This window comes from Oncorhynchus nerka, linkage group LG22 (assembly GCF_034236695.1).
Source record: "Oncorhynchus nerka isolate Pitt River linkage group LG22, Oner_Uvic_2.0, whole genome shotgun sequence".
In the NCBI taxonomy this organism is placed as follows: Eukaryota; Metazoa; Chordata; class Actinopteri; order Salmoniformes; family Salmonidae; genus Oncorhynchus; species Oncorhynchus nerka.
Genome location: NC_088417.1, coordinates 85,728,837 through 85,750,347, shown reverse-complemented (window position 1 = coordinate 85,750,347; position 21,511 = coordinate 85,728,837). Strand labels below are relative to the sequence as shown.

Genomic DNA, 21,511 nt, shown 5'->3' with positions numbered 1-21,511 from the left:
TGAGGTCGCTGCTAGGTTGAATTTGGAAAAAAGAATAGAACATGACATCTCAGTCTGAGTGGTGTATTATCTCCCACTAGTGGCAACAACAAAAAAATCAGTTGTGACAGAATACAGGGCATATAGCCATATTTTTCCCTTAGTCGGCTAAGGGATTTGAACCGTCAGCCTTTTGTTTACTGGCACAACAGTCTTAGCCACTAGGCTACCTGCCATCCTATGATGATAATTAATGAGGGGAGAAGGATTAGACATAGGCATCATAATTAATCCCACAATATTAGAAATCAGATCAGTGTAATGACTGGATTGTGTTTATTATAGAAAGGATAACATTGACTATAGAAATCCACCCTGCACTACAGTATACTGTCAAATGAAAAATGTCCAATATAATAAACTTAAAATAGTCATCAATAAAAATACATACATTGGTCCAATATGTAAACACATACTTCAAGTAGTAGACTTTAAGGCCTAACACATTCACAGATAAAACTATTCTGAAAATTTGGCTAACCACGCTTCTTTTCTTTCATTGAGTGAGTTTTGTGGGAGAAGGAGGAGGAATTGATTTACATTTTATTTAACTAGGCAAGTCACTTAAGAACAAATTCTTATTTACAATGGTGGCCTACCCCAGCCAAACCTGGACAACGCTGGGCCAATTGTGCGCTGCCCTATGGGACTCCCAATCACAGCATGTTGTGATACAGCCTGGAATCAAACCAGGGTCTGTAGTGACGTCTCTAGCACTGAGATGCAGTACCTTAGATCACTGCTCCACTCGAGAGGGGGAGGAGGAGGAAGAGGATGGTGAGGAGGAAGGAGGAGGAGGAGGAAGATGAGGAAGAGCAGGGAGGAGGAGGAGGAGAGAGAAACAAACAGAGAGAAACAAACAAAGCAAGGGGTAATGACATAGCTGTAGGGAAGTGAAACTAAACAGGAGATTTACATGATGATACACTGGAACTTGGTACTGATTCACTAGACCTTAAAACAACATACTGGTAAGTGGAAAGACAGAAATACCTAGAAACAATAGAAAACATGCAATGGGCTTTTCTAGTTTTTATGTTACCATTGAGGGATAGTTGAGTTTATCTTACCAAAAATCAGATTGTGAGGATAAAACACAGCACAAAATGTGATATTAGTGCATAATTTAATACTGCACTTGAACTTATGGTTTAAGGCTATTGAATGTGTTGAGGTACAGTACTTTGTGTACTTAGTGGGTAGATAAACTCAGCAAAAAAAGAAATGTCCTCACTGTCAACTGCGTTTATTTTCAGCAAACTTAACATGTGTAAATATTTGTATGAACATAACAAGATTCAACAACTGAGACATAAACTGAACAAGTTCCACAGACATGTGACTAACAGAAATTGAATAATGTGTCCCTGAACAAAGGCGGGGTCAAAATCAAAAGTAACAGTCAGTATCTGGTGTGGCCACCAGCTGCATTAAGTACTGCTGTGCATCTCCTCCTCATGGACTGCACCAGATTTGACAGTTCTTGCTGTGAGATGTTACCCCACTCTTCCATCACGGCACCTGCAAGTTCCCAGACATTTCTGGGGGGAATAGCCCTAGTCCTCACCCTCCGATCCAACAGGTCCCAGACGTGCTCAATGGGATTGAGATCCGGGCTCTTCACTGGCCATAGCAGGACACTGACATTCCTGTCTTGCAGAAAATCACGCACAGAACGAGCAGTATGGCTGGTGGCATTGTCATGCTGGAGGGTCATGTCAGGATGAACCTGCAGGAAAGGTACCACATGAGGGACAAGGATGTCTTCCCTGTAACACACAGTGTTGAGATTGCCTGCAATGACAACAAGCTCAGTCCGATGATACTGTGACACACTGCCCCAGGCCATGACGGACCCTCCACCTACAAATCGATCCCGCTCCAGAGTGTAATGCTCATTCCTTCAACGATAAACGCAAATCTGACCGTCCCCCCTGGTGAGACAAAACTGCGACTCATCAGTGAAGAGCACTTTTGCCAGTCCTGTCTGGTCCAGCGACAGTGGGTTTGTGCCCATAGGCGACGTTGTTGCTGGTGAGGACATGCCTTACAACAGGCCTACAAGCCCTCAGTCCAGCCTCTCTCAGCCTATTGCAGACAGCCTGAGCATTGATGGAGGGATTGTGCGTTCCTGGTGTAACTCAGGCAGTTGTTGTTGCTATCCTGTACCTGTCACACAGGTGTGATTTCCGGATGTACCGATCCTGTGCAGGTGTTGTTACACGTGGTCTGCCACTGCTAGGACAATCAGCTGTCTGTCCTGTCTCCCTGTAACGCTGTTTTAGGATTTTCACAGTACGGACATTGCAATTTATTGCCCTGGCCACATCTGCAGTCCTCATGCCTCCTTGCAGCATGCCTAAGGCACGTTCACGCAGATGAGCAGGGACCCTGGGCATCTTTCTTTTGGTGTTTTTCAGAGTCAGTAGAAAGGCCCCTTTAGTGTCCTAAGTTTTCATAACTGTGACCTTAATTGCCTACCATCTGTAAGTTGTTAGTGTTTTGACGACCGTTCCACATGTGCGTGTTCATTAATTGTTTATGGTTCTTTGAACAAGCATGGGAAACAGTGTTTAAACCCTTTACAATAAAGATCTGTGAAGTTATTTGGATTTTTACGAATTATCTTTGAAAGACAGGGTCCTGAAAAAGGGATGTTTCAGTTTTTGCTGACTTTATGATTTGCTCTGTAAACTGAAATAGCAGGAGTGTTGTCATACTGTCATTTTTTACTGTACAACATCAGATGAGATAACATTCCTAGAACTCATCATAGTTTCTCAGATATCAGCATTGGTGCTGTTCCTGTTGCATTAGAGGAGAGGCTCGAGGTCCCAAAGCGGTCTGGTGGCAAAGCCTCTCTTCCTGCAGCTGTTCCTTAGGGAACAGGGAATCTCCAGACTGGTGCAACAGTGGAAAGATGAAGGCATTCAAGAATAAAATGTCATGGTTTACAACAGGTAAGGAAGTAATGCTTTGAGATGTGTAGTCTGTGTATTGTGCTAGTCTGAGTTTGTTTCTGTTGATATTTTTTTACTTCTTCAAATATAGCATTTATTCATAGTGTTTTTTGTATGTTGTGCATTTTTCAGAGTTGCAGAAAAGTACAGGCACATTCCCACCGTACCTACTGTACCTAACCATACTGTACCTAACATACTGGAATGAACCAGTACAATACATTCATCACTGTACACAATCAGCATTCAGGATTAGACCCACCCGTTGTATAATTAAGCAGTAAGGCACCTTGAGGGGGTGTGGTATATGGCCAATATACCATGGCTAAGGGCTGTTCTTAGGCACAACACAATATGGAGTGCTTGGATACAGCCCTTAGCCGTGGTATATTGGCCATATTCCACAAACCCTCAAGGTGCCTTATTGCTATTATAAACTGGTTACCAATGTAAAAATACATGTTTTGACATACCCGTGGTACATGGTCTGATATACCACGGCTGTCAGCCAATCAGCATCCAGGGCTCGAACCACCCAGTTTATAAAACTACATAAACACTGTATTCACTATGTACACTTTGCTCAGCGGGCAACTATGTCTTTCTTGATTCTCCACAGTGGATGTGATTCTGGATCTGGATACGGCTCATCTCTCTCTCCTCCTGTCTGCAGACGGGAAACAAGTGACCCGGAGAGACCCTAGAAGAGGAGAGCAAAGAAAGAATCTTCCAGACTACCCAGGATAATTTAATCTGATCGTCAGTGTCCTGGGAAAGGAGGGCTTTTCCACAGGGTGGTGTTATTACAAAGTAATGGTGAAGGGGAAGACTGACTGGACATTAGGAGTGGCGAGAGTGTCCATAAACAGGAAGGGTAGTGTTTTACTAAACCCTGAGAAAGAATACTAGTTGATATGGCTGAGAGATGGGAGCACATACAAAGCTCTTGGTGACTCTCCTGTTCCTCTCTCCTTGACCCCAGGGTCGGGGTGTACATTTACATTTACATTTAAGTCATTTAGCAGACGCTCTTATCCAGAGCGACTTACAAGGGTGGGTATCCTTTTATGATGTGGGAGCTCAATGCCATATCTACTTCTTCATGGGCTACAACTTGAAGGCATCAAATTGTAGAACTGACTTAATTTTGCGAGTCCCCAGGAAGAGTAGCTGCTGCCTTGGCATAATAATATCTGGAATCAAGGTGAGACCCAAGTGCAGACTGTGTGAAGTAATGATGTTTATTGTAACACCAGGGGCAGGCAAACGACAGGTCAAGGCAGGCAGGCTCAGGGACAGGCAGAGTTCAGTAAACCAGAGGTGGAGTAAAGGTCCAGGATGGCAAGCAGGCTCAGGGTCAGGCAGAGTTCAGTAATCCAGAGGTGGAGCAAAGGTAGGCTCAGGGTCCGGGATGGGCAGAGTGGTCAGGTGGTCAGGTACAAGGTCAGGACAGGCAAGGGTAAAAAACCAGGAGGATGCGAAAAAGGGATGCAGGGACAAAGTCAGGCGCTGACAGGACGAACGCTGGTAGGATTGACAAACAAGACGAACTGGCAACAGACAAACAGAAGACACAGGTATAAGTACACAGGGGATAATGGGGAAGATAGGTGACACCTGGAGGGGGGTGGAGACAAGCACAAAGACAGGTGTAACGGATCAGGGCGTGACAAATACATCCATAATAAATACGAATACAAACTTTGCTGACACACTCAATCCATACTTCAGCCCAGGGGTCAATCACAGTCGCAATAAAGCCCCACTGGTCATTTCTCCTGTCAATCACAAAGACTAAATCTACACTTCAGGACATATGTAAATGTATATATTTATTTAAAATGTCTGTTTATCTAAATAAATGTAACAAATATCAAAATCTATGTAAAGTAAGTCTACTCACATACAAGGAACTATGTAAAGTTTTTATCTGTCTAATAGGTCAGCTGTACATTGATTGGTCGTTATCATGTTATCACGTTGCCTATTCAAGCAGTTTGAAGGCATTTGGACAAGGCATTGGGATGTTGGTTTAGACACCATTCATCATTAAAGCACTGCATCATAAGAGATGACTGCTCTTTCAAGTAGAAAGATAATACACATTCTTAGATTAAAGCGAGTAAAGTCATATAAATTAGCACATTTTAAGAATTATTTGAGTAATTAATCATAATATTATTATTAACCATTATGTACACAGGTGATGTTACAGGTATGATAAGGTATCCAGACTGGTAGAATCTTCTTACTCCAGAGTCAGGATTCTAACATTCCGGAGTCAGGATTCCTCTGTTCCACGTCTTTGGAACTGCAACAAACAGAGGAAAAACAAATTCCCAATAACATCACAATTCAATCCCTGTGGGTATTCAACATGGCTCCAACACAATCACTCACTCCCATCCTTAGGTCCTTGACCTGTTCATATACTGATAGCCTTGATGCCTGTGACAATGAGGCTGATGAATACTAGCTACAACAGTTAATTATGATTCTTACCTTACTGAACAGGGTTCCTGTTTTGTGGATGATGGAAGGTTTCCTCGAAGTGGAGGGTGGCTTGGTGAGTTCTACGGAGTTATTTGGAAGGGGAAAGGATTTGTGCTGGGACAGAGGTAGCATCCAAGTAATCTAGCAGCCCCTGAGTAATATCAAATCTATAGAGAAGAGAACCCCTTATAGTGTTACAGAGAACACTTAACACCTGCAAACGTAGCTCACCTCAGAAACAACTCGACAACCCCCGATTTGGTGTTGAGAAAGACATTTGCATCCATAATATTATAGGAGTTTGGGGGTACAGTATGCTGCTAATTACTATTTTGTCAGAGGGGACAGAAACTCACATTTTGTTGCGTCAATCCCTACCTCTTTCTCCACCGTCTCGTCTGTGATCTCCAGGTCACCTGGAATAACCTTGTGCTGGGGAGGAAAGAATCCATGTACTTATTCATACTAGAAAGGAGTGTCTACAGGATAAAGTATTTTGATGTAACATGTTACATAAGTTAACATAATAGGATATTGAAGGTAAGGATACACTAGGTGGTGTACAGTGCCTTCGAAAACTATTTAGATCCCTTGACTTTTTCAACATTTTGTTAGGTTACAGCCTTATTCTAAAATTGATTAAATGTTTTTTCCTCATCAATCTACACACAATACCCATAATGACAAAGCAAAAACATGTTTTTAGACATTTTTGCTAATTTATAAAAATGTTAAAATAGAAATGTCAAATTTACATACTTATTCAGACTCTTTACTCAGTACTTTGTTGAAGCATCTTTGGTAGCAATTACAGCCTCAAGTCTTTTGGGGTATGACGCTACAAGCTTGGCACACCTGTATTTGGGAAGTTTCTCCCATTCTTCTCTGCAGATCCTCTCAAGCACTGTCAGGTTGGATGGGGACAGCTATTTGCAGGTCTCTCCAGAGATGTTTGATGGGGTTCAAGTCCGGGACTATGTTGAACCTTTTTTTAGTTACTATATGATTCCATGTGTTTTATTTCAGTTTTGATGTGTTCACTATAATTCTTCAATGTAGAAAATAGTAAAAAATAAAGAAAAACCCTGGAATGTGTAAGGTTCTGTATTTATTTTATGAGTCAACCTTGTGTTCTGTTTCATTGTGTTCTTGAACGTAGCCGTCTTTAATTTTTGTTCATTGATTTCACCTGTGTTAGTTACTCACCTAGTCTCATCAGCTCCTTATTTAGTTCAGTTCATTCTGTTTGGTATTGTGAGGTAGTTTGTTTTGACTGTACTAAGCCTTTTCCTAGCTCGTTTGTGAGAACCAGTTATAGCCTTCAGTCCTAGTTTGATTCACCTACCTGTTTGCCTACCTGTGTATGACCATTTCCTGCATGTGACCACGATTGATGCCTTCTGCGAAGGCGAAATAAAACACCTGCCACGCTCTGCACGTGAATCTACACCTTTTTCTCCCCGAGTATTCATTACAGAATGACTAGGTGTGTTCATACTTGACTGGTACAATTTGTCAAAAAATACCTTTGACCATAAGAAATATAAGTCCTTTGGTTTTCTAAAAAAGGAGTTTAATTTTATTCATTCACTGCCCATTGCCATGTCCCTGGTTCTGGAAAAAAAGCACATACAATAGGAGCCAATCAAAAAAGTTGGGTGTGGGTGGAGCTCTGGTTGAGGTAGTGATTGGGATTGCTTTGACTTTATCTGTCACGGTTCCAACTGAGGTTTCCATGGTTATTGTTTCCACTATCGTGGCTGATGCTGAGGCTAATGACAGCGTCACAGCGTTAGAAGCTAGGCTGTGGAAGGGGCTTAGAGGTTGTAGGGTTGTACGTTCTGAGCTAGCCACCATCTGATGAGACTCAGCAAGCAGCCTCTGTAGACGATTGGTGGAAGAACACTTGTCCTCCTAGGAAGACGGATAAAAGATAATGAAGTTTAAGACCAAATTTTTATGTCCACGATGCATAGTTATTATGAAGGCCAGGAGGTTTTCGTGGTCCACTCACATCATCTACAGCTGTAAAAAGGCTTCCCAGGTTGCCATTGACAACACCTTGTTGACAGGCGGTTGGTGGAGAGGCGGAGTCATTGGCAGGACTGGGGCTCCTCCTACCCCGAGAGGAAGCGAAGGGGCTATCCATGTACACACAGGTGAGATCACCTTGGCTGGGAAAGCAGTCAATCAATCATTTAATCAGCCAATCAATCAAGCAATTACTATCCCTGAGAGAAATGTGAGGTCAACATAAAAGAGTGTACCATTCTTTCTCTGTATAGTCTGTCCCTACCAGGTGTTCTGAGTCTTTCAGAGCTCTGGGGCTGATGTCCACCAGCAGTATGGAGGTGTCCTCCATTAAACACAACTAGGAGCTCTATCCCTGTCCTTGTCTGAGAGTTGTCTGCTTCAGATGGGGTAGGTTCACTGTTCCTGGCCTTCAGATGTACAACTACACCTACAGCTCTGCCTTGCCTGTCCGTCAGCCATACTACCACAGCCACAACTAGCTGTATTATAGGAGCCAGGTCCTGTCTATCCCTTAATCATACTCTTACACCCATATTCAGGGGACTCCATCCTCTCCACTAGAGAACCGGCATTCGTACTGATTCCCCCCTCACGCAACGATTCCCTGCATTATTTTCCTGACGATCCCTGATGGCTGTTGTGTGATAATCTGCCCTTACTGCTAACTTTACCAGAAGTGTGACTCAGGGAACCCACATTCCCGCTGTTATTACCACCAAAATTCCCTCTAACTCCACTCTGACTCTGTGTCCCTCTACCTTCTTTTCCTGAAGTTCCCTGGTGGCTGTAGTTTGAGACTCTGTCACTAAGGCTAACTTAATTGGGAGTATTGAGTTGCCCTCAGAACAGCCTCATTTTGTCGGCTAATGGAGTCTACAAGGTGTTGAAAGCGTTCCACAGGGATGCTGGCCCATGTTGACTACAATGCTTCCCACAGTTGTGTCAAATTGGCTGGATGTCTTTGGGTGGACAGTCAATGTACAGTCACTCGATATTAAGATGGAGAACCTCCAATCGCGAATTTGCTACCAACGGGACTCTTGAAACTGCAATATTCTTTGCTTTTCTAAAACATGACTCGGACAAGATACCACCCATGACTATCCAACTCAATGGATTCTCCATTCACAGGGCAGACAGGACAGTGGAGTCTGGGAAACCGAGGAGGGGATTACATCAACACCAACTGGTGTGCTAACTCCAGCGCGGTGGAAATGTCGATCCACTGTTCACCCATCTTGGAATACTTGATGGTCAAATGCTGACCCTTCTACCTCCCGAGGGACTTTTCAGCTGTTATCGTGACTGTTGTATTACATTCCACCTCAGGACATGGAAAATAACAAGCTGGTACTTAATGAACTGTACAAGGCTATAAATAAGCAAGAAAATCTACATCCAGAGGCTGCCTTTCTGGTTGCCGGCGATTTAAATTCCACGTCACCAAGTCACGTGATGCCCAACTTCCATCAACACGTCTCCAATGCCACTAAGGACGATAAAGTCATAGACCACTCTTATTCTACCCACTAGCAAGCATACAAGGCCCTCCCTCATCTCCCATTCGGCAAATCAGATCATGACTCCATACTACTGCTTCTTGTTTACAAGCAGAAACACAAACAGGGAGTACCCGTGACTTGCTCCGTTGAGAAATGATCACCAGAATCAGAAATTATGCTACAGGACTGCTTTGCTAGCGCTGATTGGAATATGTTTAGAGACTCCGCTGATAACATTGTCGAGCTAACCACCTCAGTCACCGGCTTCATGTATCGGCAACATTGTCCCCAAGGTGAGAGTTCGCTGCTTCCCCAATCAAAAGCCCTGGATTAACACAGAGGTTGGCGCTAAACTAAAGGACAGAGTTACCGCACACAGGGCTATCGCAAACAACCCTGAGGACAGGAATAAGTACAAGGAGTCCCGATACGACCTCCACAGAGTCATCAAAGGAGCAAAAGTACAATATACGAATAAGGTGGAATCATATTACACAGGCTCTGATGCCTGCCGCATGTGGCAGGGGCTACAGTCCATTACAGATTACAAAGGAAGACCCAATCTGCCCAACGATGCCTCTCTACCAGACCAACTCAATGCAATTTATTCACGCTTTGACAACAAAATTGTGCCGGGTGTGAGGGCCGTCACCGACCCAGTGGATTGGGTGATCTCGCGCTCTGAGGCCAACGTAAAAAAGTTCTTTGATCAGGTTGACACCCACAAGGTCACGGGGCCCAACAGTATTCCAGGGCGTGTTCTCAGAGCATGCGCAGAACAGCTGGAAGGCATATTCACTGTAATTTTCAACCTCTCCTCTCTCCCAATCTGTAATCCACACGTTTTAACATGACCACCAACATTCCTGTCCCCAATAACTCTAAAGCTTCATGACACAATGACTACCACCCTGTAGCACTCACTTCTGTAATCATGAAGTGCTTTTAGAGGCTGGTTAAGGCACACATTAACTCCACCATCCCAGACACCCTACACCCACTCCAATTTGCATACCCCCCCAACAGATCCATAGATGATTCAACCTCAATTGCTCTCCACACTGCCATCACCCACCTAGATAAGAGGAATAACTATGTGAGAATGCTGTTGACTACCGCTCAGCGTTCAACACCATTGTCCCTTCCAAGCTCATCACCAAGCTTAGGACTCTGGGTCTGAACACCTCCCTCTGCAACTGGATCCTGGACTTTCTGACAGGCCGAACCCAGGTGGTGTCATGACGTTGTCCTGTTGGTGAGGTTTATGACCCCCCCATAAATACCTTTCCCCTTTTCTCTCTCTACTCTACTGAATGGACTCTTGGAAAGCCCTTTGTTAACATAGAGAGAGTATGGTAACATCAAAAGGTTGGGAACGGAACAATATTTCTGGAATCCAACCAGTTGAATGTATCTGTTGGTACTTAAAGAATATGATGTCAGATCAGTTGTTGTCTGAAACATTATTACTGATGAGAGGACGACATAAATTGTATCTTGGAAAGTCTACACATTCTAGTTATTGGATTCACATGAAATTGTTGTGCAATTGAAATGTTTAAATATGATACTATTTGTGAAAAGATTTAATGTAATTTGAGTTTTTAAAATGAGATAATTGTTTTCACAAGTAAAATATGCTCACGCAGTGGCCACGCCCAAGTAAATAGGTATTGGTTGGAAATTATGAACCAACCCCGTTTCTACATTTCTATAAGAGCCCCCGTGACCCAATTCACGGCAGACTAAGCCAACCACAGCTCTATGGTTGAATGACTACAACCTAACGAAATGATCATTGTGTTCCCGATGACGTGAGGATTGATGTCCATACATTTAAAAGGGCTAATTTCAACGTGGAGGTGAAGATCGCCACGCTGGAAGGATTAATTTTGACTACACCAGCCAGAATATAGCATGAGTTGAGTATGGCAACTTGGTATGAACATTGAACTTTTGTTCACTAAAGAAGTGATACATCCTAGATGTTGAGTTATCAGCTGCAGCTGTAAACGTGCATGGCCTAGGAAAGGACGGACAATCTCTTCAGAACGACAGGGTACTACAACGTATCCATTCTACCACACAACAACAGACTACAACGTATCCGCCCAGAAATATTCTTCAAAGGACAAGGGAGATCTCAGCTGGGCAACCCAGCCCTCCATCTTCGACCAATCTATCGAAGCGCAGCTCAGAGTAAATATATTTCTTGCATTTTCCTTTTCCGAATGGGCGGTTATTTTGAATGCATAAGATTCTGTATTTACGATAGCATGGCTTTATAAGGTCCGATAGAGACCCAATCCTTTTGTTCCTCAGTTTTCCCGCTCTTTCATTCAAACCCACCTCCCTTTCTTTGTGTAACCAGCCATCATATCGGTTTCGGAACTATGCCAAGAAGGCCAGCATCCCGGAGTCGCCTCTTCACTGTTGACGTCAAGACTGTTTTTTTTGCAGGTACTATTTCATTAAGCTGCCAGTTGAGAACTTGTGAGGCGTCTGTTTCTCAAACTAGACACTCTAATGTACTTGTCCTCTTGCTCAGTTGTGCACCGGGGCCTCTCACTCCTCTTTCTTTTCTGGTTAGAGACAGTTTGAGCTGTTCTGTGAAGGGAGTAGTACACAGCGTTGTAGGAGATCTTCAGTTTCTTGGCAATTTCTCGCATTGGAATAGCCTTCATTTCTCAGAACAAGAATGGACTGATGAGTTTCAGAAAAAAAGGTATTTGTTTCTGGTCATTTTGAGCCTGTAATCAAACCCACAAATGCTGATGCTCCAGATATTCAACTAGTCTAAAGAAGACCAGTTTTATTGCTTCTTTAATCAGAACAGCAGTTTTCAGCTGTGCTAACCTAATTGCAAAAGGGGTTTCTAATGATCAATTAGCCCTTTAAAATTATAAACTTGAATTAGCTAACACAACGTGCCATTGGACACAGGAGTGATGGTTGTTGATAATGGGCCTCTGTACGCCTATGTAGATATTCCATTAAAAATCAGCAGTTTCCAGCTACAATAGTCATTTACAACATTAACAATGTCTACACTGTATTTCTGATCAATTTAATGTTATTTTAATGGACAAGAAAATGTGCTTTTCTTTAAAAAAAAAAAAACATTTCTATGTGACCCCAAACTTTTGAACGGTAGTGTACCTGTCTAGGTTGGAACCGTTGCTGTTAAAATACAATAAATAATTTAGTTCTGAACTGGAATGAACTGATTGATCACATCACATAGATGTAGCCCAGAAAACACATATACACACACAGTCCTAATGAGAGGTGTGTGGGCTGGTTGAAGTTTTCAACAAGCATGTCTATTCTGGGCTGTTTTTGACAGTGAAACACTGAGATCATGCTCAGCATTGACACTGTTTCTGTACTTGAGAACCCCGACTTGCAGAGGTATGTGGTGCCAAACTGGATCAGAACATCTACTGCTTTCTCAGTCAGGCAGGAGACCGCTTCCTACTGTAGATGAGCAACCCAGAACTGTGTGTGGTCGCCTCAAAAAGCATCTTGCTTTCTATCAGTTTACTCCCAGTTCAGAATAAAAATTATTACTTGTATTTTCAACAGCAAACAGTTCCAACCTAGACTTGTTTTCAATAATAATTTCTACAGTAAAATGTACAGTAGGCCTGATAATTTATCTTCATCTGTACTGTTTCTTAGGGGTGCACCATCCGTAGTTAGCTAGCTTGCTTTGACTAACGAGGATTGCTTGAAAGATAAACTCACATCTACTAAGATAGGACTCCCTTATTTCTGCTTATCATAACCTGTTATAAAATGACAACAATGCCTTGGTAGTTTACTTATTTTTCCACTTTCGAAGCGTTCTGCCCCGTTCTGAAAGAACTCTCTTGGTTTACCGTCATGTTGTACCTGGATATTTGGCCAGGAGCGTGTCGTTTTATTAACTTGTTCGTTTTGAGAGACTCATTACTAAGCACTTTCCCTCACAAAACACATTGTGGGCGCTCCTCGTTATTTCTCAAAATGTGTATGAAAAAGACAAAGTCGTCACTGTATTTGCGTTTCATGACGATTGGGCTCAGTCAGAACTTGTGGCTAGCACGACAGCGGTGAGCGATGCCGAGCGGGAATAACTAGTCAGTGGCTTGAACAACAGCGCTGCAGTGTGTGGGTCGCGGAGTGATCTTCAAGAAAACTGCAGAAAAAAATATCCGGTAAACCGCGAAGCACACGGGTATCTCCCTCTCCCACTTGCGCAGCTGCCAAACTGAGCAGAGACCACCGCTAAACAGAGAGCGCACTGAACCGAAAGCGCAGTTCACTTTGCCAAATCAATTCCAATAATTAATGAAGTAATTATAAATTTACGTCGCGACCCACCATTAACAGGCCCGCGACCCATACTTTAAGAAACGCTGTAACGCAATAAAAAATAAACATGTGATGGGTGCGGATGAGTGTCAAGACATACATGCGAATGCCTGTCGTATAACGTCAATATAAAACCATAATAGGATTTACATGTGTTCGATATTTTCAACTTCATTTTTCATTACATTATCATTTTTATATTAAATGCAATTTATTGCTATTTCTTTGACAAAGTGTTTGTCATTATAGAAGTGATAATGCAGGCAACGAAGACAACGCCTACTATTTATTGCCGTAGACGTGCGTGCGTTCCAAGAGGCATTGATAGGACCCCTAGCCAAATCAGGCTTTAGGTGTGAGTCTCAAGCTGTTAAACCAGTGGTTATAACTAAGCATTATTCTAATTAAACGATTTGCTTTAACTTTACTTGATAATGCTTACGGGTTTGTTAAACAGTCAACAATATTAAAGGTCGTATTCGAGGGGTATGTTGTCTTTCCGTTGATTGACTTGGAGGTAATGCAAGCTAGCTACTGCTGTGTAACATTGACTGCGCCGTTAGTTAGTATAGCTAGGTAACTAGCCAGCTATGAATGAAGTCTCAGCCAAGAAACCAAAAATTGTCAAAAATATTAGCTATCCCACCAGCTCTTGAAGCTAGCTCGCCAGTTACCATAGCGATCTAACTTGTAGCTAGTCTTGGATATATCCTAGCTATGATTATGTCTGTGTATGATTGGTCACCGTTTACAATAAAATGTTACCTTCCAATTTTGTCTGGCAAAGGCACCAGAATATAGGCATCATGCAAGTTAGCAATTTAACGCAATTGCTGGCTAATTATGTCCGATAGACTGAGTTTCAACAGCAGATGTAAGGAAATTGTCATATAATTCTACCTATCTTTGACTTCGTGAATGAATATCAATCATCTTTGTTGCTAGAGATTGATCCTCAGCCTGTAAACTAGCTAAGACCGAGGTACACTACATGACCAAACGTATGTGGACACCTGCTCTTTGAACATATCATTTCAAAGTCATGGGCATTAATATGGAGTTGGTCCCCTGCACTTTGCTGTTATAACAGCCTCCACTCTTCTGGGAAGGCTTTCCACTAGATTCTTGAAACATTGCTGCGGGGATTTGCTTCCATGCAGCCACACAAGCATTAGTGAGGTCGGGCACTGATGTTGAGTGATTAGGCCTGGCTCGCGGTCAGCGATCCAATTAATCCCAAAGGTGTTCGATGAGGTTGAGGTTAGGGCTCTGTGCAGGCCAGTTAAGTTCTTCCACACACTTTCTTGACTAGCCATTTCTGTATAGACCTTGCTTTGTGCACAGGGGCATTGTCATGCTGAATCATGAAATGGCCTTCCCCAAACTGTTTCCAGAATGTTGGAAGCACAGAATCGTCTTAAATGTCATTGTATGCTGTAGTGTTAAGATTTCCCTTCACTTAAACTAAGGGGCCTAGCCCAAACCATGAAAAACAGCCCCAGACCATTATTCTTCCTCCACCAAACTTTACAGTTAGCACTATGCATTCGGGCAGGTAGCGTTCTCCTGGCATCCGCCAAACCCAGATTCGTACTTCGGACTGCCAGATTGTGAAGTGTGGTTCATCACTACAGAAAGCGTTTCCACTGCTCCAGAGTCCAATGGCAAAGAGCTTTACACCACTCCAGCCAACGCTTGGCATTGCGCATTTTGAACTTAGGCTTGTGTGCGACTGCTCGGCCATGGAAACCCATTTCATGAAGCTCCCGACGGACGGTTCTTGTGCTATTGTTGCTTCCAGAGGCAGTTTGGATCTTTGTAGTGAGTGTTGCAAGTGAGGACAGATTATTTTTACACGTATCAGCACTCAGTGGTCCCGTTCTGTGAGCTTGTGTGGCCTACCATTTCGCAGCTGAGCCGTTGTTGCTCCCAGACATTTCCACTTCACAATAACAGCACTTACAGTTGACCAGGGCAGCTCTACCAGGACAGAAATTTGACTATCTGACATGTTGGAAAGGTGGCATCCTATGATGTGTCCATGTTGAAAGTCACTGAGCTATTCATTAAGGCCATTCTGCTGTCAATGTTTGTCTATGGAGATTGCATGGCGGTGTGCTCAATTTTATACACCTGTCAGCAACGGGTGTGGCTGAACTAGCCGAATCCACTAATTTGAAGGGGAGTCCACATACTTCTGTATATATAATGTATGACATCATGTAGCTGCTTAGCTGAAGATGGGGGTGTTGGCTAATTTATTGAGTTGCAATGTCACTGCAATAGCAGCAGCAGCACTATTCTGCCCAAAATATATTGCAGCAGTTTACGTGGTGAAGTTTGGTGTTATGCATCCATGTTGACTGACATGGCAGGCCATGACAGGCTTCTGTTTTCAGTGCTTTGACAATGTATGTTTGCTGTCATCAGACCAATCCATTGTTGCGGGTCCAGGATCATGACTAAGCCATGTTGTTAGTGGTAAAATACTGATTGTCTATGATTCTCACTGTTCGTTCGATTTGAAGGCATACTTTACCTAATGAACCTTTTCCCCCTCTGTTCAGATAATCGATCATGGCTACTACTGAGAATGCAGAGACGGGTTTACCAGAAAACAAAGGAGACCATCATGGGAGTGCTTACCCGAACACAAAGCACCCAACCAAAGTCCAGTACTGTGGAGGTAAGTGTATGACTGTGTCCGAAATGGCACACTATTCTAGTGATCTATAGATGATCATGGCCAATTCCTAAAACATTGTTTTGTAATGTCACATTATTGTCACGGTCTAACACTTCTCTATTTACTTTTTTTTTTGCAGTGTGCTCCTTGCCAACAGAGTATTGTGAGTACATGCCTGAGCCAGCCAAATGCAGGCAGTGGCTGGAGAAGAACTTCCCAGATTTGTTTGCCAGAATGAGTGTAGGTGAGTTCCATCAGACAGTCTCCAACTCCCTCCCTTATTTTTCCTATCAGGAAGATGGGTGCTGTTATATTAAAATACTTCTTTTTTTTTCTGCCTTACTGGTCCGGTAGGAAATGCTCCCAAGCAGGACACCGGCTGTGAAGAGGCGCCACCTGTTGGAGAGGAGGAGGAGAGGAAGAAGCAGAAGAGAGGTCTGAGTTCAACTCTTCAGTTTTAGTTTTGAATTCTTAAAAAATGCTTCCTTCCTCCTCAAATCCTAACCCAGTGTTTCCCGGCACACTCTTCAGGGACCCCCTAGCCGGTCTACATACTTGTTATATTCCAGACTATTGTTGTAGTCATCAAGCTCTTAATTGGCAGTTGCATTGCGTGTTTAAAATTACAGTAACCCGTTAGGCAAAAAATGTGTAGGAACTCCATCGGGGGCTCGGCTTACTGTTTAGAGTTAGAATCGTAGAATAGACAAGGTGTCATTTTGAAATTTGGTTCTGCCTCAGCAGTTTTTCTCTTATGTTTGTCAGTCACTGACAGTCACTCAATTAGCCACTCAATGTCAGCAAAACATTTTTTATTGATAAGTTAGTCTAGCAGCCAGCGATCTAAACTTTTAGTAGTCATGGTCGAGCTACTGACCGGGGTGGGCCCCATTGATTTTGTAAGTCACGCTCACTCAGATATCATTCAAAACTGCAAACATTTCTCTTCACCCTATGGAAAAATGTGTAGAATTGCAGGAAATTAGCTGTAAAACGGCAATTTTTTCCCCCTTTGCCCCATGGCAAAATGAGTCGAATCTCATGAAATCAGTTATAAAATTGCAAAATCTTCTCTCCACCCTATGGCAAAATGTGTAGAATTGCAGTGAACTTGCTTTAAAACTGCAACGTTTTCTCTATGCTCCATGGCAAAATATCTAGAATTGCAGGAAATGAACTCTAAAACTTACATTTTAGGGCTCACAAAAGTGTAGGGCTGTGGGTACGCAGACAGCGAGCCACTGCAGCCCCTCATTACGAGTTCACATTTTTTGGGCCCCCACTCCCATCAAAGCTGCCCATCCCTGACCCTCAGCATGGTCAATCAAGTTAATGTTTCCTACATTTTCGAACTACTAAACAGTTATTGATTTAGAACTATGGAGAGTTACCGCAAGTCGCAAAGGAAATAGGAGCTGCCTCCGCTATTCTAGCATCATTTCAACATCATCAAATCAACTATAGCCTATGCTTAGTTTAATGAAGTTAAAGAAACCAAAAACAATTTAGTCCAATCAACGTAAGCTAAATATAATGTGGCTGTCCATGGTACTGTTTTTGCTCGTGCATGTCGAAAACTTGTTGACACGCTAATGCCATCCTACCCGCTTTCATGTTTCCACAATGGTCTGACTGTCATACAGTACATGCTTTTAGTTTTTATTGTCCTAGACTAGGCTACCTGGGTAAAATGTTTGCCAGCCAACTTCCTCGCATGGGCAACGATGATAGTTAACGTTAGCCTTCTTACATCTAGCTACATATTGAACTTCCATCCACTCAGGCCAGGGGCACAATGTACGTTTAATGGTTTGATCAGAATCAAGTCCAAATCCCCATCTCCATTTAGGAAAGGGCCGATGTTCTAGCTAACTAGCCACTGGAGGACAACGACGAAACATGTTTTTTTCTGTCAATGACGTTTTGTTTTTATGTGATTTGATTGGTGGGAAGCTTGGCCTCCCTTAACTTTTTTGGGGTGTACCAGGACCAGGTTTAGCTAAACCCTGATTGGCTATTATTTTTTGTAGGCTTCCCTTGCTATACGGTATGAAAGTCCCGCCAACTTCCTGGATCATGTCCTACAGGATTTTTTTAATGGCCTCCAATATTATATAATCAAATTCATGAAAACACAGTTATATGTAAAATTCTATTTTTATTTGTGGATTAATTCAATTCTACCCTGTGACGGTTTTATAAAAAATAAAATGCAATCGAAAACCTTCATGAAAGGCATCATTTAGAAGTAAATTATTCCACGAATACAATTTTACATATGACCGTTTGTTCATGAATTTGATTATATAATATTGAAGACCATTCAAAAATAGGGACATGATTCAGAAACTAGGCAGGACTTTCATACCGTTGGTTTGAATTCAATAGACGAGTTGGTTGTTTAGCAACAAAACCGATGCGTGCGCAACTATGTGGCAAAATATACTGGGTTGGATTAGATTGTTGACAACATGTAAACTATATTTAGTTTCCAATGTTTATTGAATGCATAAAGTTGCACAATGAGCACTTGTTGTCTGTCAAATCTGTTGTTACAGTTGTTGGTTAGCTAGCTAGCGAATTTTAGACATATTGACGTGAAATCAGTCAACACCTCGACATGGTATCAAGAATAAACTAAAACTAGCTGAAATGAGCCACTTACGATTCCCCACATGGCAGTTTCCTGTCATTGTTGCTCGCCTTCTGGCCATCCAGAATCACAACAACACATGTACTTCTGCCCCATTGAAGCGTGCATGACATTTTCGTGATGTTCTCCGCTAACTTGGCTAAGAGTTGAAGAAAGACTGACTGCATCACTTCTTATTTTTACGAGAAACAATGTGTTGGAAATTCGAAATTGTTTGCATAGTCAACTTACACACAGCACTGAAACACACACGTACCCCACCAGATATGCCACCAGGGGTCTTTTCATAGTCCCCAGGTCCAGAACAAATTCAACAAACGTACAGTATTATACAGAGCCAACTCCCTTCCATCTCATATAGCGCAAGTGAACAGCAAACCTGGTTTCAAAAAATAAATAAAGCAACACCTCATGGCCGGTAGGGACATCCTTGTCTCATCGCGCACCAGTGACTACTGTGGCAGGCCGGGCTCGGTGTGCACTAACCAAGGTCGCCAGGTGCACTGTGTTTCCTCCGACACATTGGTGCGGCTGGCTTCCGGGTTGGATGCGCGCTGTGTTAAGAAGCAATGCGGCTTGGTTGGGTTGTGTTTCGGAGGACGCATGACTTTCGACCTTCGTCTCTCCCGAGCCCGTACGGGAGTTGTAGCGATGAGACAAGATAGTAACTACTAATAATTGGATACCACGAAATTGGGGAGGAAAAGGGGGTCAAATAAAAAAAAGATTCCCTTTTGTTGTTCAGTGAAATCATCCCATGTGAAGTGTCAACTCATTTAATTCTAATTCAATTCGTAACTAAATTGTTTTTAACAATTTCTATTGGAAGGATTTAATCATTTGCAATTATGTCTACTTATGATAAGGTAAAAGGTTTCTGTCTCAATTTGATATGGTAAATATATACAATGCAAAAAAAAACATCTACATTTAAAGGGTATTAATATTAATTTGCATACATTTCCGTTAATTCCCACGGAAAATTCCCACCTTTGAATATTCCCCGAAATCTTCAACCCTAATGTCTACATATGTTTTTGACACATTTATTACATTAGACACCTCAATGCGCACCTTTTACAATTATATTATGAGAGTTAAATAGAAACAAGGTTTTCCATTTTTTTTTGCTGAGAATACTAATGTTACTGTCCCCACTACAACAACAAAATATTTAAATACATGTAATTTTAACTGAAATACTGTAGAATTACATTCATTCCTATGGCGGACTGCTCCTACTAGGGTGTGCCAAAATTGCCGACTGGTAGCTTCAAAGCCGCTCAATGGCCAGTACGTAGCGTCAGCAATAGAGGGTTTATATACATCATTGGTCGGACCCTAGCAAGACTAGCTGTTGCCATTGGCGTCAGCTAAGGGGCATCCTAATAAAATATGCATCTAAACCTGTCTATGCTACGGGCAGAAACATGTCATACACTTTTTGGCCAGACAGTATCAGATACATGGGCTACACCTACTGAGACAGAGGGGCGCTGTTTCCCTCACTCTGATGAGAGACAATATTTGTATTATAATTTTTTTATTGGTCAAATTTTTGGGAATCCTGGCCTCCCTTGGCATCCATGACTACTGTTGAGTCCGGTGTGTTAGTCCTGGTATAGAACAAACGTGCCATGGCTACGGGTGTCTGAGGACTGGTTTTGGAGACTCCTGTTCTAATCTGTTTGTTCTGTCTGTCCAGGTGGCAGAGGACAGATCAAACAGAAAAAGAAGACTGTGCCTCAGAAAATAACAATAGCTAAAATCCCCCGCGCCAAGAAGAAATACGTCACACGGGTCTGTGGAATGAACACATTTGGTAAGACTGCTGACTGTCACACACACCTTTACTGTAACCACCTCTTTAAAGACATGGACAGACCAGTAACCTTGTTTTTCTTGCTTGTGACTGTGGATGTCCTCTCTGCAGACATTGACCTTAAAGAGGCTCAGAGATTCTTTGCTCAGAAGTTCTCCTGCGGCGCCTCTGTGACGGCAGAGGATGAAATTATCATTCAGGGAGATTTTACAGATGACATAATCGATGTCATTCAGGAGAAGTGGCCTGAGGTAAGAAAGCTGCGTTTACTCTCCCTCGTCACATAGATGATGGAAAATAGTTACAGGAAATAGAAAGATTAGCCTGTGTGTAACTCAATGAGGGCCGTCGCTAGTTGCCACAGTCATAAACCCTGCCCATTTCTACAATTTATTTTCTTAAAATGTGATTTTAAACTTAAACCCACTGCTAACCTTATGCCTAACCTTAAACCCCAAAAGCTAATTGTTTTTCTTTTGTGGCTGTGGTAACTAGTGCAAAACCTCAATGAGACATCACAGCCCTACACATGCTCTAGCCATCTGTCTTTCTGTTCATTGTAGGTGGATGACGACAGTATTGATGATCTTGGAGAAGTCAAGAAGTGAAGACCTGACGTGTGCTTTTAGTGAGAATGAATGTGACCTGTAACAACAACATTAACTTGGCCAAATGTACGCATTAACATTAAAAAAGGAGTCGTTTTATATCTATTTTATTTACTGTATAGAAACTGTGGACTCGGCCACCCCACTTGACATTTTTCAGTTTTTGATAGCTGCTCTCTTGTTTGCCAAAGGTCTGGTCTGATGATCTGAATCCTTCCAAAGCGCTTTTCACCCGGCAAGCTTGTAGGGTAATAAATGTCGGTCTCTCAATCACTTGTTCACGCTTTAGTCCTTCATCATATCACTCTGTGTATGTACACGTCTCACTATACTGTCTGCACTGTGTTCATCCTGCCTT

The 21,511-nt window shown here is 42.5% G+C and overlaps 1 protein-coding gene and 2 long non-coding RNA genes across 8 annotated transcripts; 2 read left to right on the top strand and 1 right to left on the bottom strand.

Moving 5' to 3' along the window:
- Window positions 1-988: 988 nt before the first annotated feature.
- LOC135563830 (uncharacterized) lies at window positions 989-6,927 on the top strand. The gene is made up of 2 exons (XR_010460580.1): window positions 989-2,999; window positions 3,619-6,927. It is a non-coding gene; the product is annotated as an uncharacterized LOC135563830 (long non-coding RNA).
- LOC115105922 (uncharacterized) lies at window positions 4,223-13,450 on the bottom strand. Of its 3 annotated transcripts, none has more exons than XR_010460578.1 (4): window positions 7,507-13,450; window positions 5,502-7,406; window positions 5,189-5,310; window positions 4,223-4,616 (listed from the first exon to the last, which is right to left on the bottom strand). It is a non-coding gene; the product is annotated as an uncharacterized LOC115105922 (long non-coding RNA). The 3 variants fall into 3 exon arrangements; XR_010460579.1 differs by having other exon boundaries at window positions 4,223-5,310; window positions 5,502-5,572; window positions 5,871-7,406; XR_010460577.1 differs by having other exon boundaries at window positions 4,223-5,310.
- Window positions 13,451-13,663: 213 nt separating this feature from the next.
- LOC115105916 (density-regulated protein-like) lies at window positions 13,664-21,423 on the top strand. 4 transcript variants are annotated; one of them, XM_065007518.1, is made up of 7 exons: window positions 13,664-13,739; window positions 15,952-16,070; window positions 16,210-16,316; window positions 16,418-16,505; window positions 20,429-20,545; window positions 20,657-20,796; window positions 21,109-21,423. In XM_065007518.1, exons 2-7 carry the CDS (start codon window positions 15,962-15,964, stop codon window positions 21,151-21,153), a joined length of 606 nt encoding a protein of 201 aa, XP_064863590.1. In that variant the 5' UTR covers window positions 13,664-13,739; window positions 15,952-15,961; the 3' UTR covers window positions 21,154-21,423. The 4 variants fall into 4 exon arrangements, with proteins under 4 accessions (XP_064863590.1, XP_064863589.1, XP_029484279.1 ...); XM_065007517.1 differs by having other exon boundaries at window positions 13,695-13,870; XM_029628419.1 differs by having other exon boundaries at window positions 13,695-13,901; window positions 16,210-16,314; window positions 16,425-16,505.
- The last annotated feature ends 88 nt before the right edge of the window (window positions 21,424-21,511 follow it).

Excerpts from the sequence above, each read along its gene's own strand:
- LOC115105916 (XM_065007518.1), top strand. The coding sequence starts at position 15,962 with ATGGCTACTACTGAGAATGCAGAGACGGGTTTACCAGAAAACAAAGGA. Across the intron at positions 16,317-16,417 it reads TTGCCAGAATGAGTGTAGGT|CCGGTAGGAAATGCTCCCAA; the intron begins GAGTTCCATCAG and ends TGCCTTACTGGT. Across the intron at positions 20,546-20,656 it reads CTGTGGAATGAACACATTTG|ACATTGACCTTAAAGAGGCT; the intron begins GTAAGACTGCTG and ends TCCTCTCTGCAG.